The sequence below is a fragment of the Strigops habroptila genome, chromosome 2 (assembly GCF_004027225.2).
Source record: "Strigops habroptila isolate Jane chromosome 2, bStrHab1.2.pri, whole genome shotgun sequence".
Lineage (NCBI taxonomy): Eukaryota > Metazoa > Chordata > Aves > Psittaciformes > Psittacidae > Strigops > Strigops habroptila.
In genome coordinates this window covers 21,493,059-21,520,289 of record NC_044278.2, presented here as the reverse complement: position 1 = coordinate 21,520,289, position 27,231 = coordinate 21,493,059, and the positions used below count along the sequence as shown (strand labels likewise).

Below are 27,231 nucleotides of genomic sequence, written 5' to 3'. Positions count from 1 at the left end.
CATATTAGCATTTGAAATGTTTCTGTACAGAGAGCAGCGGGATCTTGCTTTTTCCTGTGTGTGCAGAAGGTCCACTTTCTCTCTGCATCAACACAGCCTGTTAAGGAGGTCCCACAACTTAGCTCTACCACTGTAGCTGTTAGGCTCAGATTGCCTTATGATATTGCATAGGATATCACTCTGCTAGGCAGGCAGGAACAGGTTACCAGGATATATGCTGCTTGGCTGAAAAAAAAATAAATCAGTCTTTGAACAGTTCATATATATTCAAGGGTGTGATTTCAAAGGGATTTTTTTTTAAATAATAATCTCAAGTCTACAATGAGAAACATTAAATTATAAAATACATCTGATGAAATTAAGCTTGGTTTTCAGTTAAACGTTTCTACACCTCTTCATTGTCTTAAGTATATGAGCTATTTGTTGTCTGTCATGTGTACTTCAGAGCACACATAGTAGAATTTAAGAGATTAAGGTATGAGCAGTTTTAGAGCTGCAGAACATTTTGACACATCTCCATCACCTATTAACTAGGTTACTTTCCTTTTCTCATTCACTGCTTCATGCTATTTCTGCATCATATGCAAAAAATGCTTGAATGAAAAATTTTAACTCATTAACCTAACTGGACAGAAATGGACAGCCAATATGTCACAAATATCTACTTTTCGTCATACTGTTCAAAAGCTTCACCCCACAATATAAGAACTTGCCAAGGTCATTCATAGATTCTCTTTAGCTGTTCTTAAATGCTGATATTTACACATGAGACTAAACCAAGTAAGGTTTAATGCTGAAGAGTTCTTGAACAGGGCAACACCATGTACTGTATCATGCTCCTGATTTTATAGGAGAACATTACATGTTACATCCCCTTATAGGGCTACTTTCCTTAGTAATGAGAGGCAAATTGTCACCCAGAAATGTAAAAGATCAGCTTTAGCACAACTCCTGAACACCTTCCTGCATGCCTGATGGAGTAGGCTTATTTCAGCATTCACACGTCTCCAATGCTATTCTCATTTTATGGAGCAACAGATCTGCATTTCCACTCAGGAGTGGAAGCTCTATTTTTTCAGTGCAAAGTTACTAGCATGAGATTTACAGGGCAAGATTTGGGGAGTCATATCCTGATAGTACAGGACAAAGAGATGGGATTCAAGGATTCGAGCAAGCTAAGAGATCTTACTGTGGTCTCCCACCGGAAAATGTTGCTGTGGAAACAGAGCCAGTTTTCAGAGAGATACAAACGTCCTTGCAGCAGGATATCCTTCTGGAGTGCACAGGCATAATCTATGTATAGAAAACAAGAACAAGTTTACTCACTTAATGCAGCTCAGTTGACCCAAACCTGTTAACTTATAATAAGAGATAAGGGTATAACAATACAAATAAAAAGCTATTTCTTTCACTCTTCAAAAATCTGTGAAGGCAGACTTGTGCTGGGTTGCATCCAGATCACTGTTCTGGGAACACCCCAGTGCCGGGGCTGATGGAAGTGTCTGTGTGAGGACAGCATTCCATGTATCAATCCCCCTATGCATTATCCTGTATTTTCAGAGAAGAGGTATCAGGCAAGATCAGGAGTACACAGGAGAAGCACTCATAAGTCAAACTTCAAAGTGCCTAAACAACAGAATACACAAACATTTTTATAGTATAACAGATTATACTGTCAACTCCTACATAACAGTAGTTCATATGTTGTAGTAAGATAATCACTTTCCACTAAACAGATTCTAATCTCTAGCTAAAACTATCTGCAGAGTGAGACACTAAAAGGCAGCTTGAAGCTACCCAGTTCTTCAGGCGGGAGATATTTTCAGAAGCTGACTGCCATTTTTATTTTGATACTGCCTGTGGCTGAAACATCCCTATTGAGAAACAGATTTCATCTAGAACGCAATTACCCATCATTAGATACCTGCTAATCAAAAACCAGGCCAGAGGATTTTATTGCATTTTTAAAAAAACCTCACAAATCACAATTTCAGAGCCTGAAGATTCAAACAAAAGGAATTTTCAGAAGTACTACTGCTAGAAACTGAAGACTTTGCTTTTGGAAGCTTCGACCTAAAGAAGGTTACCTTATGTATAGAAAATACCCAGAATGTACCTATTCATGCAGGATGTTATTGATTCTACCTTTAGAGGTATCAAATAGTTCTGTTATTTTGAAAAGCAATGTATCTGGTATTGTCTGAGACAGAATTTTGGTTTTATGTACAACAATAAGATGAACACAGTTGTTCTGAGTACCAAGAGGTTCAGGAGACCCTTGCCATCCTAACTTCAAGGTAAGTCTGCATCTACAGAAGCTTTTATTATGATTTTTTAAATTCTCTTTTTTAAATTCCCTCAAATAATTAAGTAGAAATAGAACTTCTTGCAACAAGCATGAGGCATGTATACAAGACATTACTGCAAACAGAATTAAAGAAATCCAAACTAGTAAGTTGTAAGCACACATTTAAAGAGAAGTCAGATACCAAAACGCTGGGAGAGCAGGGAGAAGGAAAGCAGCAGGAGTTTGAGGTTAAGGACTTGAGGAAAGCATTACCAAGAAGTTTGTATCTAACTTCTATGTTTGGGGGAGGGAGAGGGACAAGTGATAAGCAACACCACGACCTACCTACACAAAAAAAGGAGATGTTGCTTGTAAACATTTTTAGACAAATTAGTGGCACTCCTTTAAACTCCCATTTCAAGAGTCTCTTCCACTATAAGAAAATAATTATATTTCACAAAATCTTTATATACAGCGCTCATTACAGTGGAAGCTGTTTGGGTTTTTTAACAGCTAAGCTAAGAACAGGAGCAGTTACAGTTATTTTAATGAACAGCAGCAAGTAATTGCTTCTTTGAACACTGTAAAGCCTATGATAAGTTTCTCTGCATCAAGCAAAGGAAAAGCCCTTTGCTTGGAGGATACAAAAAGTCCTTCCAAAGAAGGACTGCTTTTTATGGGGTAACAAAAACCCCATTTATATAAAGTAATGACTTTGCTTTTGATGGAGCAGGTGCTATATTATTGAGATTAACCCATTACTAAATCTTCTCTGAATCTTAGGCAGTCTGTTCATTGAACCTGTGCTTCAGAGTTTGCTTCATGGCTTTCTGTATCAATCCTGTGTACGGAGATACACCAGAACAATGCTTTCAAGTAATATCCCTTTCTCCTGTTTCACTTCTGTACTGAATTCAACTATTTTAAAAATGCAGAATGCATTTCAGAGGAAAACTGCTTCCTTCTAAGGCTGGAAAAGGATGCAGGTAGTTAACTGTTTCAGAGCTGTCACTTGTACAAATTTCTCTTCCATTAATCTGGAAGGAACTCACTGGAAACATACACTGACAGCCTCTCAATATTCACTTCCTTAAAGATGGCATAAGATAAGAGATGAACTTTAAAAAATACCACTTTTGTATTAAAACAACTCCCAATTCTGGGACAGTATATTTGTTACACAACGCTCGGGCAGCATAGGCAGACTTACCTGCAAGGCAAGTTATAAAAGAGAAATAAGATGCATCACTGCATGCAAAGGAGGTAGGGTTACAGGCTTACCTTCTTTGAATCTGCAGTGGAGCAAAATAGGGAGTTGGAGCTCAAAAGGAATATTTCGGTGCCATTAGTTATGCACCATAGTTTGATAGTCTCTGCCACCTTGTTCTGTCCCCTCCCACCCCACGCTCTTATCTCCTCTGCTCTTCCAGCTCAGTGTTGCTTCTATGCCTGCACCCATGTCATGAGCATATGGGTAAGCTAACCTGGTATACTGGGCTGTGAAAAACCTCCGCACAAGGCATGAGCCAACCCAGAACTAACATTTGCATGGCACCACATAACATACTTCGTGCTCAGTATGGCAGTAACCACAAGCGCACATACCAGCGTGAGGCACAAAACATTTTTATCTGCCCTCAATATACTATGGTGGCAAATACATCCAAGTGCACACCATTAAGTCAGGATAAAATGAGTATTTGTTTGTGTTTTTCAATGATATCCTATGAGGGCTGATGAGAATTACACACTTAAACGCTGAATTTTATGTCCTCATACCACATAGCTGGCATATGTCTCTGAAAAGAGGTTTTTAAATTACAAGTACTCACTGTGTCACTCAGGCCCAGAAGTCACATTAATCAAGTGCCTAGGGCAAGGGTCTAGGCTTACAGGGAGCAAGGGAAAAGCTCCTGCTAAAAGATCATCTACCTACCTAACAGGGTCACTGAGCAACACCCGTTACCTTTGTGTCCAAGTACCAAACGACTACAGCTATGGTATCACTTCCTCCTCCACCAACATCTATGGCAACTGACTCCATCAAAACTAGTTGCTTTAAAGAGAGAACTCAGACACTTACAGGACAGAAAATAAATGCTTATGACACTACAAGAGGTACACCAAGTTGTCTGTGCTGGAAAGAACATTCAACAAATTCAGTGCCCTCAGGATTTAACTCTAGCTGGTTTTCTCACACTTGCATTGCACAAGCCAATACACATACACTGAGCTTGGGTTCAGTGCTCACCATGACCCTGCATAGTGATCTTTCTTTCCAGCTTGTCAGCTAGCAGCTGTCTCATCTCCACTGCTGTCAGGAAGCACAGTACTAAAAAGTAGCAGAAAGAAAAGATATTAAGAGGCTCCCATCCTGTATCTTGATGAACTGGAGGATCTGTACCCTCTCCTTCACTTTTCAAACTCCTAAAGGAATTTGTCTCTTTTCACAAAGCAGGCAGTACGGAAGAGGGGTGTGGACCTGACTTTCTCTGAAAGTATTTGATGCTAGTTCGGAGACAGAAAAATAGGAAGTTATCAGCTATAGTCAGAATTTGCCACAAAAAAGAAGCCTTGGCACTACTGCAATCTGGAATTATCAGCTAGAAGACAAGCACTTTTGGTGTGATTACATCTTACCTACTATGAGTCTCTCGGAATCTGGCAGATGAGAAAACTGTCTCTTGAATTCCTCACTCCTATATTTGTAAGTGGAACTTGAGAGCTGCAACAAAGAATGATAAAAGGTTAAGCAATCAGATTTATTTCCAGCCATCAACTGTCCTCATACTGGATGTGTAATTTTATCTTGAAGAACAAATGAACATCAAAAGAGCAATAAAGAACTGTAACTTTATGCTTGCTTATGTAAGTGTGCTTCTGTATTTAGGGTAGCATGGGCCAAACTATTCCCTGTATCAGGCCAGATGCCAATTGCAAGGCACTACAGTTGTATGACGGCAAACTGCTCTACTCAGAGGGACATGAAAGCCCCTTCCACAGCTAAGTCTTCTGGCACAGACTGAATGAAGAGGCAACAAGGCCATGACACAGGAAGTGATAGAGCAGATCAAGTCCTCATGCAGGCCACTAGCTGGTCACAGGGACACAACCTAGATCACCAATTTCTACTTGGAGCACCATTTCGGGAATACTACAATCACAGAATGTTTGGTTTGGAAGGGACCTTAAAAATCATCTAGTTCCACTGCCCTGCCACAAGCAGGGACACCTTCCACTAAACCAGGTTGCTCGCCAGTTGCTGTAATTAGACCCATAGGAATAAAGGCAAAAGTGTCCTCCAGTAAGCACAAATAGCAGCACCACCATCACCTCTTGATTTCCTGATCTGTTCTACATTTGACCCTACATTTAAAAAGATCACTGTCTATGGCTCCTTTAAGATTCAAACTGGGCAGTAAACTCAGAGCAAAGTAGATTAATCCACATGGACTTGAACTCAATATTCTTAGAAACAAATATCCCTGTTCCCATTCAAATGAAGAGCTTCAGCATGTTCTCCAGGAACAATTCTGCTGTAAAAGCCCTATTTTTCATTTTGCAGCAATAAAAAGGCCAGGTTTTTTTCTTAACACGTATTGGCTGCTTATTTTAAGGGCAATCCTAACTAAATGCTGTGTAAGGCAGTGACTCAGCGGGACTATAGCTAAGACATGAAAAAGTCATTTAATCACTTTCAAGTCCTACCAAAACCAGGCATAAATATACTATTAAAAGCCTCTTTTACACCTTATTCTTTTTTTTTCTTTTTAACCTTTCTAAAGATCTTAAGCATATGGCTGCTATTCTGCACCTGTATTACTCCAAAACTTGACATTCACCATTAAATCCATCTACCATAAGATTAGTGGCTATTTACTTTGAGCATGGGGCAAGAAAGAAGAAAGGAGGCAAAGAACTACTTTCGACTGTATGACCTTGCAGCAAGTTTAACAAGAAAACACCTAGTTTTAGCATGCTCCTACAGCATGTTAGTTGGTCACTACTCTCTCATTACCTCTGTGGTTGTTGTCAAAACAATCTCAGAACAAAGACAGGCTTATCTTCAGCTTGAGGGCCTTCTAATAAACTAGTGCCATTAGAATCATTAAGATTCTCATATTTTGCCGTTTTCCACAGAAGACATTACTCCTCCTTGCAGTTCAGAAGTTCCCTGAACACCACCCTACACACACATCCTATGACAGTCTGTCATCTACCTATACTTGAGAATCAAGCTCTTTGGCCACAAGAACACGAGTGCTACTTCAAGGTCAGGAGTTTAAGAGCATAAAACACAGGAGAGGGCAAAGCCACCCTCAGTTCAGCTTTAAAAGTTACCTTTTATTACCATTAATAAACAAAAGTCTGACCACTGGTGAGTACATATTTGCTAATATTCTGAGCATTGCAATGCAAAAAGGCAGTGAAGGGTGAGACAGAAAATATGTCCACTCCTCCCCTTCTGAGATAAGTAAGCATGAAAGCTTTAGGTACAAGTAACAGGGGAGCATGTTAGATACGTCCTACTAAGCTGTATGCTTACAGTTATGTTTCAGGTATTTCTAAGACTATGAAAATAACATTCTCAGAGCATGTCATCTACTAAAGTAGAAAGGCTATGGTTTCTTGGCCATGCCACATCGTGCTCTGAAACACATGCTTTTAACTGATCGCCTGAAACAGGCATCCAATGACTGCACAGCTTTGAAGAAATTGAGTTCTATGCGATTATTCCAGAAAGAGACATAGGGAAAAATGAGAAGTTAACTCAAAGCTGCAAAGTTTCCATCTGTAGTTCCAGCAGAGGCCCTACAGTTTACACAGTCATATCTCAGTTGACTAAGATCTGAGCTTGCAATGACAAGGCTAACATACAAGGGGACAAAAGCAGTGGTCAGCCATGAGAGCAAAAGAAAGTTCACAATCTTCAAGCCCGATTTACGAAACCACGATTTAAGAAGCCATGCTGTTAAGGAGAGAAGCAATTTCTCAAACACACTGTATACAAGAGATAAGAGCTACACTGAAGAGTTTTTGTGGTTATAAGACAAAAGGAACCAGGAAGAGAACAGGAATATTACAGTATCACAGACATTTATATTAGTGTCTGAATCATCCAGTTCAATAGGGCCAAGAATCCAAACTCAAGGTATCTTGAGTTTTACTTAGCAATTGAATTCTTCTAGAGCATGAAACCTGCTATAGCTTGTCTGAGAAACCCTTGCTAGCATTTAGAAGTGTTCTTTGTCATGAGTGACAAACAGGCTACAAGAAATCATCTTACTAATTGTAGGCTTCTACTGAGCTCTTAGGACATTTAGAAAGAGCCTGCTCTGAATCTTTATCTAATCAGCATTAAAAAGTGACCACATTGAAACTTTAACCTTATCTTTTCCTTACTTTACATGAAAACTAGCTCACTGAGATCTGTAATTATTATGTACTCAGTATATGCCTTGGTGATCAAAAAGTCACTCAAAGGACTTGCAAAACAACAGGGACAATTTTAACACTACTGTTACTATGAATTTCCTTAACTTTAAGGAAATAAGACATTTCCATTTCTATGAATACAGCATCTCTCATAATCACTATAATAATACCCAAGATGTGGCAGTATTTGAGGCAGGTTGCCACCTCTGGGTTACAAAATTAACCACTAAATATTCAAAGAAAAGCATAAATTAGGCTGTAGTATGGCATGTAAAGAGATGAAAATAGCAACTTATTTTTAACACATGCACATTTCTAAGTTTAATTATAAGTCATCGGGCAACCACTTTGCCTGAGGATAATATTCAGCATTTATGGGTATGCTATATTTAATCACTAAGAGAACTATTAAGTCCAGCCAACGGCATATTAGCATTCTTTATCTGAAGCCACAAAATATACCAGAAACCTGTAAAATAGCATAAGCAGAAAAACCTCCTCAGTGCCATCCAAAAAGTTTCACAGAAGACAGTTATGTAAGACCCAGATACTACTTGAAGACACATAACCCAGTGATTCTCATCCCTTGTTTAGAAATGGACGTGAGTCCAACTATGTAAAGTCATGTTCTAGAAAAAAAATATGTTAACCTAAATAGGACTTAGCTCAGTTATTTATACAATAGAAGCCAGTTAAAAAACAGCTTCTCTTCCATTTACAGCTTCAAAAGCACGGACGCTGCAAATAGGTTGTGCCATTTTGCAAACTGCAGAGGACAATTAAGCTACACCTTCTCCCAGGCGTACAGCAGAAATGCTAATCATTAGGAAATTATTTGATTGCACATATCACTAAGGATACAAATAGTCAATCAACCTCAGCAGAACAGTGTGCACATTTTTTTAACATTTGCTAATGACAGTAATAATTTTGCATTTGCTTTGTTAGTGCTTTCCGCTTGTTTTGAGACACCACAAAAACCACATTACCTGACAATTTGCATTCTATAGTTTGACATGCAGCTATGAATACAAATAGCTGAGAACACAGGGGAGTTGACCTCACCACTAGAGTAATACAACTCTGATGTCATCTCACTTTAACAGATGCACATAAAATCATAGAATGGTGTGGGTTGGAAGCGACCTTTAAAGGTCTGCTAGTCCAACCCCCCTGCAATGATCAGTGACATCTTCAATTGGATCATGTGCCTCCCACTGAGCTTCGGACTTGGTATCAGTTACTGCCATGTGCTTGGGGTCCCAGAATCAAACAAGCCTATAAGCAAGCTGCTGGACCTATTCCCCTTTTATGCTCAGAAGCCTCACTTAGGCATCGAAAGATGTGCAATGAGATGCATGGCTTTGCTCCTCTGTCTACAAGCAAGCAAATCCATGTCACTATCTCAACACCTCACATAAAGACCACCTGATGTGCTATTCTCCAACCTCTCCAAAGAGGTTGCAAATAAAGTTTCTAGACATCGTCAAAAACAACTTTGGAGATACTAGTAAGGTTAGGATGAAAGCGCTTTTTAATCCTACACTAACACATTAAACCAAACATTAAATATCCTGGCAAAAATTTCTGCATTTCAACCGAAGAATGAATCACATTCATCTAAAATCCTTCTTAGCAGGAGCAGAGCAGAAAGAAAAAGATGACAGACTCCAGAAGAGCAACAGAGAGGAGTTTGATTTTAAACAAAAACACCACTTTAGACTACTTGTATTATTGAAACTTATCTGGTAAGGGAGCAATTAAAAAACAAACATACAATCCCAAACAAAACATACCAACATCCCACTTTCCACAAATCTAAAGCATTGCTAGGCTAGGAGAGGGCTAAGTTAACAGCCCTGAACAAAAGTCGCATTTAGCAGTATAAGGCAGGCAAACTTAAGACTTCACATACTCCAAAACAAGACAAGAACTCTCATGGCACACTTAGATTCATCCCAGCCTCTCTGCTGAGGCTACCTGGAAAAGGTGCCAAGTCTAACAAGCCTTTCTATCACAAATGTTGATTCCACTGCAACCATTTCTTCAGTCGAGGAAAACTCATAAGGACCATCCAATCAAATCTAGAACACACAAACCACAGCTATCTGGCAATTCATCTCTTGCTTTAAAACCAGAGCTGACATGACCAAATTTCTCTTTAGGAAAGGAAAAAAGAAATACCTTCTTAAAAAAATCAGTCCTTATGGAAAAATCTATCATAGCTAATAATTCACTTTCTGAATTATTTTTAGATTGTGAGCAAGTTACCCCAGATCTTCTTTAGGGGTAGGAATTAAGCTTCTCAAGTCTATTAGCAAAAAGATTTTTTTCAGACTTATTCTCACGGCTTTTCTGAATCCCTTCCTATTTTCAATGTGCTGCTTAAAAACGTAAGATGTGCTTCTTAAAAAGATGTAGCACTGCAGGAGTCATTGCAAACACACATAAACCTGCCTCACATTTGCTTTTAGGCGCAGAATCACAGTGGAAGCTCACATCCACATGACTACCAGTCTTCCTTATCTCTTCACAGTTCTGGGGCACAGTTTTCCATTTCTTCTGGAAAAAAAGGCATGAGGATGTACTTTGAAAGTGTCAGACTTGTTCTGTTTACCCTGTCACAAGTAAACAGTCCAGATCCACTGTTACAGTGATCTATTTTCACTAACCGTTCCTTGACAGAATCACAGAAAAAAATTTGGGTTAGAATTAGCTTTCAATTATTGAGTACTCAGAAGCTTTACCGTCAGTAGCCTACTGTTCTTTACTGTCTCTTAAAGCATAAAAATATTAATCTGGCACAGAGAAAAAACCACTCACAGGAGCCGAAGAGCAACAGCACCTTCCTTAGGGTGACACACTGTGCTGTGCACAGTACACTGTGCACTTTGGGACTGGATGTGTACAGAGTGTCCACTTTTGGTTTGGTCTTCCTTTTTTTTTTTTTTAAGTAAGGAGCGATTTGATCACGCATGCTTATCCACTACTGTATTTAATTCATGGGTCGTATGAGGCGTGTCAACCAATAAGAAAAACAAGCAACTGTTGCCAGGGGAGGCTCAGCCATCATATTCCTTAGGAGCCTGCTTTCCAAAAGTTCCCATGCTCTCAAGGAAACGGAAACCAGCTCACAACCACAGAGGGAGGGGGAAGAGTTTAAGGAGCCAGGACTATTTTACTTACATTCATTATATGCTCTTCTTCATTCACCCTTAACTTTTCTGGAGAGGGGAACCTCATAAGCACAGGGCACTCTTCCAGTGGGCCACTGGCAGGCACAGGGCTGTGCACTAGGGTCATTATGTCCCCTTCTGTGGCCCAGCCCCCCCTCTTATTTGCAGAGGCCAAAGGAGAAACAGATTTTAACACTTCTTAATTACTGAGCAGAAAACAAACCAGTGGCAGTTCTCCTTCAGTGGCATCTGTGTACAGGCAGAGCAGCATCCAGTAACGATTTTGGTGCAACTATGTCCTTCTTTTGTTGGAAATACAACAAGTAAAATTTCAAGGAAGGGATACTAAAATTCAGGTCACGAGCAAATACTCAAGCTACTGTATTTTCTAGGGTTTTGTTTGCTTATGGGTTTGTTTTTGTGGGGTTGGTTGTTTTGTTTTTCTTAAATCCTATGAGATCCCATAAAAAAGGCTAAAGAGTCCCTAGTCCCCAAAAACGAGTGTTACTATTAACTAGTTCTTACAGATGCACAGGTAGGTAGGTACACTAAAAATGTTAGACAGACTATTATTTACCCCTAACACTGATAGCTTTCAAAAATCCTTGTAGGAAGAAGCTTCTCAAAACTATTTCATCATTGAGAACTTCTGAAATACTGGATGCCCACTTAGAAAATATGTGGCACCCAGTGTCATGAAACTGACCGAATTTGGTACTTCAGAAATGTAGGCTGCTCCTATCTACTTTAAAGTTTGGATCTAGTTCATCCCACAGCACTTCAAGAGTAGCCCAGCCCACACCAGCTCCAATTTGGACATCAGTCTCATCAAGCCATCACTGACCTGACATGTGGCAAAACATTTTCTGAAAAGCAGTTCTGGTCAACTGTCTGACCAGGGATGCCTCTATCACAACTGTTTACCCCACGGTGTGACATGAACTCGGCTGAACTGGAATCCTGCTCACAAAAGGCTTGGTCATCTGCACCTCACCAGCTACCCTGTGCTTCCAACAGCAGGAAGGAAAGTCTCATACTTGAGCTTTGCCTACATAAGTACAGTATCAAATCATGTTGGAGCACAGCTTGGGAAACAGCCTACAAAATCCACAAAGTTGTCACAGTTATGATTTTGACAGACAGGAAAATTTAGTGTCATGGTTTAGCATCATGAAATACTGGGAACTATGCTGCTAACATCAGGTTACATAATCAGAAATAGAACAAAAGTATCTTTTTTGTGAAGAACTTTTAAATTTGCCTTCCTTTCCAAGCAGAAAGAAAACTCAAAGCCTCAATGTTTAAAAAGTTGAACTATTTCTTAGACAACTTAAAGTTGCACAGCCAGTTAAAGTCAGAGGTAGAATTTTTTGTTCTTTAGAAAAAACAAAACACTGGAAAAGATGCAGAACAATTTTGTAACAAAATATTTCAGTTTAGAACTTGTGAGGAACTCTCCCAAGTTTCTCCTTTAAGATCCCACTGAAATTAGCTCAATTTCACAAGCCAATTCATTTTGTTGAAATAGGGTTCAGCTTAAGCTATTCCAACAAGGTCCTTGGGAAACAAGCTGATAACCTTCTTATCAGTGACAAGAAAGGCTCTTATCATAGTAGTATTACAGACTTTTCCCAGAAAAGCAGAAAATAGTTTGGATTGAGAACATCCTCCGCTTACGAAGCAATTGCTTTATAATATTCAGTACTTACTTTCTGCAAATAAGCATTCTAAAGCATTTTTAAATGGTGAAGCTGATGTACCTTCGTAACAACTCTGATTTGGATACAAAAATCTCAAGTTTGACATGTACAGTGAGGAGCAAAGCATATGTTTCATTTCAGAAATAAAACTGACTGAGGCATGAAGCTAATGTAAAGTCAGAAGACACACACCCCCTACACACACCTCCTCCTCTAGCTGCCTGCAGCCTGTTCCAACCCATGCAAATCCTCAGCCAACACTCCGGCAGCCTCTACGGCTCTCCCTTCTCTCACCCACTCACTCAGTCAGTGCTGGACCTCGTCCAGCAGAGCCAGCTAGTGTTCTGCCAGCCTTTGCTTGCATGCCAGCTTGGAAATGAGGCTGAAACACACTGGCCTTGTGGAACATAGACACAAATGCTGCAACAAGTGGCCAAAGAAAACTTAAGAGGTGGGGGTGGCATAATGCCTGCCCAGATCCAATCTAAAATCAGTATCCCCTGAATGGATTTGGGAGGCAGACTGCAGTAGCATAGATCATTTCAAGTTCACAAAAGTCCCAAAGGGGACAGCAGTGGAAAGTACTATCACCAGGGAAACACCAGCTTGGAAAGGAGCACTCAACGCCCAGCACTCCTATCTGTATCACTGAGGGCTATAGGTCACACACCAGTCTTAAAGATAGAGCGCATGTACGCCCGGCAGCTCAACACGGACCCAAACCTACTCTCACACAAGACTTGGCCACTGACCACTTTATAAGTTAAGCCCTTGCTAAGAGACCTCCTCAGTCTGAGCTCCAGAGCAGGACAGGATGATCCCAAAATGAGTACACTACCACCTCCCCCCTCCCCCAGAGCTTCCCAGAGCTCAGTTGTTTGCAAGCATGGAGCAGACACTTTGAGGCAAGGAACACAGGGCTTTGCATGCCCATCAGACCTCTCTACCTGCTCCGAAGGAGAGACAGCAGGCATGCATCTATTCTGCTTTCTTTGTGCTGTCTGTCCCTTTCCATCTACCTTACCTAGGACCTGTCAGCTGCATTTCTGCAAGCACCTACATGAAGTCAGGCTCTGACTGCTGTTTGTGTGGGGGGCTGTTCCAGAAGCAAGGAAGACTACAAAGGAAATGGCAGGCTGAACAGACCACGAGCCACTGCAGTAGTGAGGGGCTGTGGAGCCCCTCTTTGCTGCATGGCACCACCCACCCATCCCCAGCTGCAAGACTGCATCCCTAGAAGCCATCACAACGCACATAGGGTTTTCAGAGCTATAGAAGAGGCAGGTGGCTCTGTGGTGCATCCTCCTCACCGACTGAAGGCCCAGCCTCCTGCAAGTCGAATCCCCTTGGGCACTTGGCTGAATGCAGAGCTAATGACTCACTCAACAGCAGAGAGATCCCTCTCCCAGCACAGCCCTACCGAGGAAGCCAAGAGAAGAAACAGAAAAATGCATTTCAAGGCATTTTAATTACTCAGATTTAAATCTGAAAGCCTGAAAGATAATTGAATACAACGGGGCTATATTTACAGTCATTTTGCCAGCCACAGCTGTTCACTAGGATTAAGCAGTTGTCTTTGTCCACCTAGCTGGGTGGTGGCACTTCAGAAAGCCCGCAGTTCTGTTGTCAAGATCAGCTACATATGTAAATAGCAGGAACTGGTTTCACCAGAAGAACGAGACAACTCTTCTGCCTTCCCAAAGCAAAGCTAGGATACATCCCAGAGAATCGCTGCGTATTGAAACAGCAGCAAGATATTGGGAGGCAAATACACACAGAAAAACATTCACCGGCGATTTCTTTACCTCAAAAAGACAGTAAGAGGACTCAAAAGGATCTCAGAAAGGCCTTGCCAAAGCCTGGGTACCAGTGTGACTCAGGCCTCAGAAGCAGCATAAGCATAAGTGAATTAGGTTCACTTCCTGTTTATAAGATAACACCATCTTCAGCTGATTAAACACTTGAGTCTGGACATTTGCAATTAGCAATAAAACTGATAATTTCAGCTTCTAATACAATTATTTATATAACTGCTACCAAGTACCTCTGAGTTTGGATGAAAAACATTTACATTTTAAATAAGAAGGTTAAGCAAAAAGCTTAAGAGATTTGGGCACTTCCATCAACAAACTTCTTACCCAACTCTGAACTGGAAACAAAAGTGCTTTTAGCTTCCAGGAGGCAAGATGCTCCAATCTGAGATTCACTCAGAATACCCATCAACACCAGCCATAGCTGACAATAACTTATTGTCATGGTTCAAGCTACTAGGAAGGAGGAAAATAACTGCTACAGCTGAACCCAGGACACTTATCTGACCTGGTAATAAAATTATGCCTATAACGCCCCTGCCAGAGACCATGTTTCATGCTGCCTCCCTGAGCCATAGTACAAACCAAGATCACCAGGGTCTTAAGTGCCTAGGTCCTTTTCAGTTTGGGAAATGTGGATCTGTACCTACTTTCCTGACTTCAAAGACGCAGCATTCAAGCAATCTGTTTCGGTTTTAGTAATTTCATCTACTACACGAGGATTAAAAAAAAAACCAAAACAAAAAAAAAAAAAAAAAAAACCACACCACAGAAAACCCACAAAAAACCAAAACCCAAAACACCACACAACAAAAACCCTGTGATACATCAAGTTCTAAACCAAACTTAATCTCTTATGTATGAACTCTGCAGTTACTATTTTAACATTGTGTAATTGAAGCAAGTTTGTCACCCTCCCAGCACAAAGTTACCCTTTAGCTCAGACAATTTGTCTGCTCCCCAGTTTAATTTCGAGTTCCTTTAACTATGCTGTACAGATTTCAACAGCCCTAAATGTACTAACTAATATGATGCAATGGCAATTAAAAGCTCAGTGAAGATGATTTCCTTTTGGATTAAAAAATACATTCCTTTCTGAACAGCAGTTTCATCTGACTCATTTGTTTCTACGGCATGTGTGAAACAATTAGCCAATGTTATTTAAGAACATCTGTTCCTTCACCTGATCTTTCACTGCAGGCTGCTGAAGTAATGAAAAAAAATACTTAAACTGCTTTAGACTTACTTCATCCATTTAATAAACGGGGGAGGGGGAATTCAGATGTGCAAGGGGACCTCATGCATTAAGGTAACTCTTAGATACTACTTCTGAACTCATTTTCCTTACCTGCAGCAAAGTCCCACCAAGATTTCTTAATCAAAGTAGCTAAATACAGAAGCAAAAGAATGGCATACCTCATTTGCACTTTCCCATCTTCACTTTGCCAGAACTGGCATCTCTGACCTTTATTTAAGTTTAGTAACAGTCCCCAAATTTTGGTCAGAGAAAAGGTCATGAAGGAAACCATCATCTTGGTAGTAATTCCTCCTGGTGTTGTTTACTTCTCAGCAACTCATAGAAGGATACACAAATACTTTGGATGAGGACTATGGTGAAAACATGAAGAGGCATTAAACAAACTACAACAGTGGTTACATAGTTAATGTAGTAATGACTGTAGCCAATTACATGAACTGTTTTGGTGCAAATTACACTGGTCATCTCATTAAGCCTGCTAATAGCCTACTGCACTTGAAACGACATGGAAAATAGCACCCGCCAAGCTACTGCCCAAAACTACTTTTCCTATGAAATATCCCATTTGATCTCTTCCTACTCCACCTCAGAAATCAAATGCAGATTTTGCTCTTAGTCATTTCTGTATTAGAAAGCCACCACCAGATTTGATTGAGCTATTCTCAGCAATGACTGGCCATACGTAATTTTTCTTCAACTTTATATAAAAACTGAGTGCAAAGGGTCAGCTATTTGGAGACCTGTATATCAGTACGAGCAGATCATACACACCATGGTCCATCATCACATACCTCCACTTGTTCTGAACAAGGAACAATATCTTGAGTCCTGGTGGGCAGGCACAGCAGAAGACAGAAGCAGCTGAGAAGTCGTATGAGCAGACCTAAGTCCTGACTGACTTTCCCTGTCATTTCCCTAATGACTTTAGGGGGTTGCAGTAACAAATACACAAATATCCCAAGTGTGTGCTTTATTGACTCTACAAGCAGCTTCAATTAAAAAAAAAAAAAAAAAACAAAAAACAAAAAACAACAAACAAAAAACCTACCTAAAAAAAAAAAAAAAAATTAATCCACTTACTCCATGTAATTTCTAAAATGCTGCTGATACCACCAAGGAATCTTGGCACAGCTCAACTACAGCACAACCCTTTGCTACACAGGATGACACAAAATATAACTTCCAGACTACTCATTAGCAAACAAGCCATATACTCTTAACTAGAACGTTCTTATAGTTTTGAATAGTTCAGTGTCTTAAACCTCCACAAAATATTTCAGATTTTGATTATTTTTTCTCTTAAATATTTCCTGGAGAACTTCTACCCCTAGTTGCTGACAATGAAATGTTCCACTAAACAATCACATCCTGTACAGTTTTGTTTATCTGCCTTCTTTCCCTCCCAAGGGACACAAGTTGCTCACCTGTACCAGGCAACAACAGTGCTACACCACTGCCTGTTTGCAGAAATACTGAACAAAGCTGTAACCAAATGACAAAGACCAAAAAAAAAAGCAGCTTACTTCCATTTCCTAGAATTGTCTTTTAAACATTTCACTCTACAAGCTATGAGCTGCCCTTTCATTAAATAGGTATCACCATTCAACCAACTCTACGGTCTTTTTCTGAACTATACTGAATTTCTAATGGTTTTGCTCCCAGTGACTTAAAGAAAAAAAGTAAATCACAAAGCTGAAGTATTTTCTTCCTAATCTATTAAACTTAATCCTCAGGTTCTAGACTATTTCTTTAGATGTGTGAAATAATAATTCATATTATATATAGCTTCCCACTGCTGCAGGTGAGAAAAGCTTATTTAGACAGGGCACCAATTGCCAGTCCCTGGAACAGTTTGAAACTTGATGGCAGTCAGATCTATCCCAGTGCTCAGTTTTGAGCTGCATCAACAGCAACAGAGGGATTCCCAGGATGACAAGCGAGTAACACGCTTTAGCTTACTCAGCCATGCTCAAAGGCTAGTCAGAAATACAGAGTTTATCTTTTCCTACCATTTTAAAATGCTGCTTCTGTATAATCGGTGCTATCACATGGCTGAAAAGGCACCTATTCTAAATTCCAGGTACATAAAGAAACAACATACTAGTGCTACAAGTACAGCAAAAGCTATTTATAGTAAAGTTACGACACTTTACAGAAAAGGACAGCATAAGTGTGCTTAAGATATTTCTTCTCTTTGGAGACCTACAGTATTTATCCAGTTCTCATCCTCCTCAGCAGACTGCTTCATACCAGCAAATAAATAGGCTAAAAATCCTCCTCCAAAGTCGCAAGCCATGAGATCTCTCCTTCACAACCCAATCATTTGGAGGCACAGATGAGAAGAAAAGCTTTCTTCATAAGTAGTAACATAACAAGCACACAAAGATGAAGCAACTGTCAGAAGGCCTTAAATACCAGCCTGCCAAAACATCGTTACCGATTTAACAAGCCCAGTAAACCATTCCCAGAGTGAACATGACTCTTCAGAGAGAGGTGCAAGAAGCATTCAAACTAGAGATGAAAGAAATATTTCATCTAACCCTTCTAGCCTTTGGCTCCAAGTATGTCACCTTTCTGTGTTGCAATAAGTAATGTTCCAAACTGTAATGTATATCCACATCCCTCCTGTGCAGGTTTGAGTCATATATGCTTATCGTATTCTTGGCATCCAGATTCACACGCTCCCACAGACTAGTCCTCTCACAGAAACCAAATCCATGTCTGTAAAAATTCGAACTCCCTTTCCAGATCTTGTACAAGTAAAAGCCTTATTTTCACTTTTAACTGTACCACTTGTTTGCTTCTATTGTCATACTCCTTCACATTGACCAACTCTTTAAACTGACATTACACTGCAATCAAATTGGCTCTTTAAAATCCTCTTATTATTTTTTTCCAACGCCTCCTCGGCATCTCACATTTCAAATTCTTAAACAAGGCTCCCAGATAAGAGCGATTTTCTGAGATGCTTGTTTGATTTCAACTCTTTCCACCTACTTTTTCATTGCAAGGGAAGGACTTACTTTTTTGTTCTTTCTTTCCAGAGGCATTCTTCTTATTGTAGACATATATGGACTTACTTTGATTGTTTATGAATAGAAACTAGAGTCCTCAGACAGAATGCCCTCAATTTTGATGTAAGGATCCTTTTCATTAGCTTCCTCATTCACCTTTACCTTCTTCATTACAGTAGAACACTTAATATTTCACAGGTTTCTTCTTCCAAGGATATTAAATCAAATTATATTTCAGTATGAAGAGCGTAAAAAGGATAAAAAGTGAATTCAGAATCTTGAGATGGGGCTTCCAGATATAACTTAATTTCCAAAACATCTTTGACTTTCATCACTTCTATGTGCAGTTGCCAAAACTTGCAATCAAAAGTAGGTGCAAGCTTTACAGGTTCCAGTAAAAAGAAAAAGCCCTCAAAGTAAGTTTGCGATCAAGCTTTTTCCTTCCTCCAGTGAGGTTACAGAAGTCTGGCTTTGTCCACCTCCAGGGAATGGTCTTCAAACAAACAAACAAAAAAACAGCCACCAAAAAACCCCAAACAAAACATACAAAAGACCCACCCAGACACCATCCACCTTAAAACCAGCAGTTAGGAACACTATCCATTTAAGAATTGCTTACAATAGCACAGAAAATTCTTTTTTCCTCAAAATTTCTCAACAAAGCCAGCCAAAGTTTTGTTTTTTTAAGAGATGGGGGGAAATTTATGCATAGTAGGAGTCTCTTCTTCCTTCCCTGCTATCCTTCCTTCTCCCCACTCACCATAGCCAGGAGAGCGGTCGTATCCCAGAGGCTCCCAACCCTAGCTTGCTGCTAATTACATGTGTTCGTAGCACCTATTGAGCATTCATGATACCTGGCCTGACTTCCAGAGGCATGGCACAACTGCTTACTCCCACTCAAATCCATGAAAAATTGAAGTCAAACCAGTCAGGCTCTAACATCCACATCTGGTTTCCATCATCAGAGAAGCAAAGAGTACATGCTTAGAAGAAATGAATCCTTGGAGCAAACCAAAGTTGTCAGAAAGATGCAGCCTCTCAAAGCAAATAATCCAGGCAAAAAGCTGATCCCTGGATGCTACCACAGGCTACTCTTGCTGTTGTAACAATTCCTTAATCCCACTGACCTATGAGTAGGAATGAGCATAACAAATCCACACCTGCCACAGGACACAAAGATCATCCTTTGTCAAATGTTAGTGACACATGCTTTGCACACTGCAACGAGCTGCCTTCTATGTTATCACCTACACATTTACTATGACTCAGTATTTAGGGAGTTTTAATGATTTGTTTATATAGGCAGCAGCTGATCATCAACCATGCAAGTTATTAAAACACATTTTCTGTCTGGAAGAGCAGAGAAAGATGCCAATGACACAACATTTTAATTAGAATATCTTAATTTGTCTTGAATTTGTGACTTTCTGCTTCTTGCCATTTCTAAGTTGAGTCCCCTTGAGGCTGAGAAAACAAGTACCACAGCCTCCCGTAACCAGCTTGGTAGAGGTTTTTAAAAGCAATCAGTGACAGTATGGCTTTCCAAGCCAAGTTACTTTACAAGCCACAGGTGTATCTTAGAAGCAGCACGTATTTACACAATTCCTTTGTTTTAACTGCAAGGTCATATTTGCAGAACCTGATAAACACTAACTTCAAACAAATACTGAGGTCTTGAAATATAAATCACAGACAGAAAGCAATCATTTAACCATACCAGACAACACCTCATGATCTCTTAGCGGCTGCCACTGTGCTGAAGAATCCCATTCCCCTGAAGTTACAGGCACACATTACTACAGGAAGCAGAAAATGGCACTGTGAGCACACACAATACCCTGCACTGTACATGCCTGAAGTTCTGTTCAAGGAAACTTCTAACCTTCATGTCTCAAACCTAAAAATGCAAAGCCAGTAGCATGGTTATATTCCTCATATATTCCATTTTACTGACTTTAGTTTAGACTGCCAAGCTTATCAAGGAAAGACAGAGTTGCTGACTGTAAGTCCAACAAGCTGACCCAAGACCTAAACAGGTTTTTACCTCACAAACTACCAACTGCTTTCATGGTTGTATACAAGGTTGTATCAAGAGTTAGTTTACACAATCTAATTTGCCATCTAACGAGAGCATAGCTGGCAGTTCCAGCATCTGTGCAGCACAATTTGCTATTGATTCACATAAAGATACACAGCTGGGCACAGGCCAGAACCACCCTGTATCATCTTTGTTGCTGTAGGAACAGTGGAGAAAATACTCAATGACCCAAGTACTCACTCACTCTCTAGCAACCCAAGTCTAAAGCCTGCTGGGATTCATTTGGCCTGTCCCATTTCCACTGGCTCCAGACTACTGTTAATCAGTTTAAAAGTACTCATGCATTTCAGGGGAAGTTTATGCTAGGGCCTGAGATACAAAATCAGTGTTCTAACCAGTAGAACATCCACTTAGTTTGAACAGGAGGGATGAAAAGACATACAAGCTAGATTTATACAGATGGAGTTGGGAAATCTGACCCCCTAGTTCTGCTCGCAGGTCTGCCACAGATTCCCTACAGCCTTTCCTAGTTACTTAATCTTTCACCTGCTGAGCACAATGAACACTCCACTGACCTCACCAGGACAAGGACAGAGTAGTCCAGATGATGCTCCTATGCACAAGCTGAAGCACACCAATTTACTGAGGCCACCTGATACAGAACCTGAGTCAGACTGCCAGAGCTGTGAGGAAGGGCATCTAAGTCCCTCATGAGATCAGGTGTTACCCTGCCTGTGGCTGCATGTCACAAGTGTTCCCCTTCCCTACTGAACAGCAGCAACCCATCCATCAAACTAACAGCAAAACATACACTCTAAGTCTACATCCATACGTTTACCTTCTCTCACTGCACCAGGGGGAGGGGGAAGAGAGGGGAGGAAAGAGGAGAAATCTATCAAAAGCATGAGAAAAGTACTGAATAATTAAAGACAGCATTTATTATTACACCTTCAACTTTCAGTGAGGCACCTCCTTGGAGAGGAGCAAAATTAAATCCCTCCTTCCTGTGCTTCCTATTCATAAATCCCATTCTTTACGCAGAACACTGGAAGCTTATTTACTCTTGTGAAAAACATGTTTACTTGACAAGACACTAGGAGAGCATATCTGAAGAACTACCCAACAGGGAGAATCAAAACTCAGCCCTTACTGTCAAAAAGCACCAACAATGTCTTTCTAAAGGCATGAACAGACATTGGATAGGTTAATGAACTATGCAAGGAACTGGGAGACAGGACTGGGCACAGAAACCACAAGTCCTGTCACTAACTTGATAGGTGACATCAGGTAAACAGCATCACCCTCTCTCAGTCTCAGCTTACGCTTTAGTAAGCTGATAATGATAAAATTACCTACCTCACTACATGGGTGGAGAATGCTTTACTAATTCATGACTACAAAGCAACTTGAGAACTCTGGATATAAAGCGAGTACATATATACACATAAAAATTAGAATATATATATATTTATAAATAAAACACGAGTTGGAAGAAAGATAAAACATGTTACCCAAAAGCTCCAGTCAGCACTCCAGCTATATTGAGCAGGACCCTGCATTTTCTCTGTGCACGAACTAAGAGTCTCCTCTGAATCAGCAAGTAGCTGGCTAATAAGACCATGATCCACTTCATGAACTTCCTATGAACAAAGAAGCAAGGTATGTAATTCCGACAATGGAGGAAAAAGGTGAGGTAAGATGGTTAATCCATATAACAACTACATGGTAAATGAAACTTGACATGCTAGTTTCACCAAGTTGAGCGGCAAGGAAGCACTTCCCACTTACAGCCTTTCCATTTATTTAAAATTTTTCCCAGAGTATACTATATTTAATTATTTCTTTAATTTTTATTAGACTGTTTTATTTCCACAGCAGCCACTTAACTTGAACACGCAAGCTGCACAGACGTTTAAAGCTGGAATAACATCAACATGAGACATCAGCACATAACATGCAGCACGTCTCCAGAATCTGTGGGACCTTTCAAAACTTAAGAAAGGTCACGCAGGTGTAGCATTTACCAGCTGATGGACATGTTATTATAATGAGGTACATCAAATATTTACACTTAGTTACACTGTGTCTGTTTTGTTGTACATCAATGAAAGGGCAACATGCAGAGGCAAATAGTTCTATTCATATCACTTATTACAAAGGTAAGCACACTTCTTGTATGCTTACCCACAATCTCCCTTGGTATTGATATTCTTCACTTGGGAGGTCAGTTCTACTTTATGAAGGGAAACTGAGCCAAAAAAGACACTTGCCCCAAGCCACCCAGCTAACTGGTACAAAACCAGTGCAGGGCCCTAACCGAGCACTACCACCACCTCTACTACTGGATCCATCAGTAAGAGACGAAGCTGTGTTTTGAGTCTAAAATGACTCAAAACCAGAGCAATGCTGGCACCCACACAAACGCCCATGGCTAGACAGGAGTGCCAACACCCCACCAACAGGCCAGCACTCCTCCGAGGCTCCAGCCAAGCCCCAGGCCCCGACTGGGGGGACGCTCGAGAGAAGGCAACGGGGTGAGGGAGAAAACAGGGACACCCCAGGCTACGTGGTGTGAGAAGCGCTGCTCTCCGGACAGCTTCCACGCAAACACAGAGACTCACACAACTTGCCCCAGTCGCCGCTCACCACCCCGGCTTCCCGCACAGCGGCCAGACCCGTTACCGCCGCGGGATCACTCTCCCGACCCACCATATTGCCGGAATCCAGCGGCTGCCACAGCAACCCCGAAGCCACCTCCCCGCAGCGCAACTGGGTCTCTCCCCAGGCGGCTCTCAGCACCCGGGAGCCCAGACCCTCCTCCCTACGGGGGCCGCAGCAGCCCCGCCGGCCGCCCGCCGCCCCTCCTCACCGGCGGCCCACCGCGCCGGCGCTGCTGGGGCCCGGACAGCCGCCCCGTCCCGCGGCCGTGCCCGCCTCGCCCCAAGAAAGTTTCGGAGCGGTGTGTGCTGGCGGCGCAGCGGACCGCGGCGGCCCCGCACCCCCGGGCGGCGCTGCCCGGCGCCGGACCTCCGGGCAGCCCCGCGGCCTCGACCCGCCCGTCGCGCCCCCGGGGGCAGGAGCGGGGCTCCGCCCCCCCCCACCCTCCCGCACCTACCTGCGCAGCCCGCCGGCGGCCGGCTCGCCCGGCGGGCGGCGGACCGCGGCGGGGCAGCGGCTGGGGGCATGGAGCCCGCCGAAGGGGCGGGCGGGGAGCGCACAGACCGCGGCTCTTACCATGGAGGGGGGCGAGGGCGACGCGGCGCCCGCTAACTGCCTCAGCGGGACGCACGGCGGGGCCGCGGCCGCTATTTAAAGGAGCAGGCGCGACCGGGCCGCGGGGCCGAGGCGGGAGGTGGTTGCCAAGGGCGAGTGGCGGCGCTCCTGAGGACGGGGAGCCGGCACGGGGGGCGGAGAGGTCCGCCGGGCCGCCGATCACCGCCTCGGCCCGCTCCGGCAGCCTGTCGGCGGCTTCCACAGGAGTTAACCGCGAAGCCTCGGAGCCGGTGGAAAGTTTGAGGACTGTAGCAGGAAAAACTCCGCCGGCGGCGGGGGGGCCATGGAGGCGGCGTTAGCTGCCTCCCTCCCGGGGGGAAGCCCCGCGCCCCGCCGCCCTCCCCTGGCGCACAGCCCCGGCGGGCGGTTAAACAGCGCCCGGGCCGCCAAAGCCGCTCCTAAACGTGACGAGGATTCAGCGGAAAACACTGCCGAGAGGCCGCTCCGCGGGGACACCTAGGGGGAGGCAGGGGAAGAGAAGGGAGGGGAAGCCGCCATCAGGCGCTGGGGCGCCGCCGCGACAAGCCGCGGTCAGAGCGGCCGTGCAGGGCCGGGACCCGCGTCCTGACCCCGCCGCCGGCGGGCAGCGACGGGGCTGTGCCAGCCGGCCTCGCGGGTGCTGGCGGGGGAGCGGGCGGAGGGTGCCCCTGCCCCGCTGCGGTGCGGGCCGGCTGCCGGCTGAGCCGAGGACGAGGGGAAGTGAAGGAAGTAGATGGTGGGGGACTTACTTCAGGAAACCCCGGTTCTCGTTTCTAAAGCTGCCGAGCAGCTTTAAAGCTGCTCCGGGTTTCAGCCCAGACTCTGAGCACCCAGAGCATTGAAAAGCTGGGCTCCAAGCGAGTTCGTGCCTCTCAAATTGGGGGACGCAACCAGAGCAATGATGGCTTGCACATGTGTGCCCTCAAGTCACCCCACAGGACGATGAGGAGTCTTGTGACCTGGAAAGAAACTACCACCTTGCTGAGGGCCTGGGTGGTAGACAGTGAACATGGATGGATGGTCGAATGGATGGATGGATGGATGGGTGCCCAAGGGAAGGAGGAGTACAGCAGCCTGACATGACAGTGCTGTTTCTTCCAGCTGTCCGTTTTCTCGCACCACATCCCCAGAAAGTGGGTTGAGGCTTTCCAGGAAGGCACATCTGGGGGCCCTGTGATATATGCCCACTGATACATTAGAAAAACTCCCTGTAGCTGGCATCCCTCCCCAGCTGTGGGCCCAGACAGGACAGCTTTGTGGTGGGATGGCCCTGGCTGGAGGCCAGGTGCCCACCGAAGCTGCTGTATTGCTCCCCCTGCTAAGCTGGACAGAGGAGAGAAAAAGGGTCCTGGGTCCAGATAAGGACAGGGAGAGATCACTCAGCAATCACCATCATGAGCAAAACATACTTGACTTGGGGAAATTAGTTTAGTTTATTACCAATCAAGTCAGAGTAGGGTATTGAGAAATAAAACTAAATACTAAAAACATCTTTCCCCACCCCTCCCTTCTTCTTGGGCTCAACTTCACTCTCAAATTCTCTACTTTCTCCCCACCCTGCCGGCAGCACAGGGGGACAACGCTGCCAACTGTGAGTCTCCAAAATTTACAAGAGAGTGTGAAAAAGAATGTCTGGTTTATCTCATTTTTGTTGCTTGCTGTCTTGTCTTGGACCTCTGAAACTCAATTTTTTAGGCTTTTCTCAACAACACTCAGGGGACCAGTTTACTTTTTGTCCAAAAATTGAGATTCTGCCTGAATCATATTGGGTTATCCAAGTGGGAAGAGCTTCATGTTCAGCTGATGGCTGCCAGCAAGACTAAAAACCCCTTTGTATTTCCTCAGCTAAAAGCTGTCTGACCTGACAGTTGTGCTCAGGCATGTCCTATTTAATGGAGGATTCATGAGAGAATTGCTTGTACAGGCTGAAATGAACATAAACAGCATTTGCAGGAAGAATGGTAGTATGTCCATCACAACACACTTGAAGGTTTTTTTAGAAACACACCAAATACTTGGGTTTGAATCAGACGCTGTTTGGAATCCTTTGGTCCAGCTCCAACTTCCCACGCTGACTTCTCTGACACACAGTCATGGCCAGTACTCTAAGCCATAACTCGGTCCCAGTTCCCCTTGATCTGCCAGGTGCCTTTGGCTCTGCTGGTTATTCCCTCCTCAAACTCTTGATTGTTTCTGACTCCTCTAACTTCTTCCTTTTGTAGATATTTTCAGTTTGCTCACTAACAGTTTGGCAGTACTTCTTTCAGAACACCCTCACAATCTACCTTCCAGCTTTCTACTGAAGCGCTGTGTTGTTTTGTACTTGGTTCCAGTTCCCTTCTTATATATAGTTTACTTTGGAGTGATTCCTGCCTGGTAATCCCAGGTCTTCCTGGTCTCCCAACCCATTTCAGAGAATAAATACTTGGCTTTTAGGTTCCTTTAGCCTATCCTGCTTTTGCTGATCCAGGCATTAGCACACCAAAGCTAGAGCAACAAATGATCACTGAAGGAATGGGTTGTTCCTTTTGATGTCATTTGGTCAGCAGAGCAGCAGAGTTTTGCAAGTCAGATGTGGGATTTCTTGAAGCAGTTACTGGGACGAATCCACATGCAAACATGCAGATGACAGAATTTATTAAAAGCATATTCAAGAAAGCCATATGCCAGCAGCATGATGACAGATTTCCTTATGGTGTGGCAGGGACATTTTTTGCTGTCCTTTTTGCTTTCAAGTGCAAAGAAAAGCACGAATACTTATGCCTCTCTCAGCTGGATTGTGCTTTGTATGTGTTTGAACAGATACGGAATTGAGTCTCTACTGGATAGTCAAGTACAATTCCATTATCTGAATAGTCTTAAAGATAAACAAAATGGTTCGATAAGGTGTGCCATAAGCCCTGACCCTGCAGCTGAGGGAAGAGGTGTCAGCCAGCCAGCAAGAGTGTCACGTGCTTGGTGTAGCAGTGGCACTACTGGCAGGGATGGATGCTACAGGTCGGGGTTTGGGGCTGCTGCAGCTCTTACTACAGAGCAGTGCTGTGTGTGTACCTTTCTGTGAAGCCACACTCTGTTCCAGAGCACTCCTGCTAGTTTTGCAGACAGGCCATCTGCTTTAGCAGTTTTCCTCTTCACCCTGGTGGCATAGGTGAGCTTTACTTAAATGGAGTATAAGTAATCAACTTTTGGTGAAAAAGGGTTTGTTCTGCACTGAAGGAAAATACTTTGGGCAATACATACCTATAAACACATAAAGCCA

General features: G+C 42.8%; 1 protein-coding gene across 10 annotated transcripts in view; it reads right to left on the bottom strand.

Moving 5' to 3' along the window:
- Positions 1-24,267, bottom strand: part of GRAMD1C (GRAM domain containing 1C) — a 54,288-nt gene extending 30,021 nt beyond the window's left edge. For 3 of the 10 annotated variants that reach the window (XR_003989966.1, XR_003989967.1, XR_003989968.1), the window contains exons 1-4: positions 23,955-24,266; positions 22,232-22,360; positions 4,928-5,012; positions 1,190-1,293 (exon numbers count right to left, since the gene is read on the bottom strand). Coding sequence is in view for 4 of the 10 variants with exons in the window: in XM_030475819.1 (XP_030331679.1) it covers positions 1,190-1,293; positions 4,928-5,012; positions 22,232-22,360; positions 23,955-23,957 (321 nt within the window). In the remaining 6 variants the exon portion in view is untranslated. Of the gene's footprint in view, positions 1-1,189; positions 1,294-4,927; positions 5,013-22,231; positions 22,361-23,835; positions 23,910-23,954 lie in introns of those variants that run through there. The other 7 variants (XR_003989965.1, XR_003989964.1, XM_030475817.1 and 4 more) reach the window with 5 other exon arrangements.
- Positions 24,268-27,231: the final 2,964 nt, after the last annotated feature.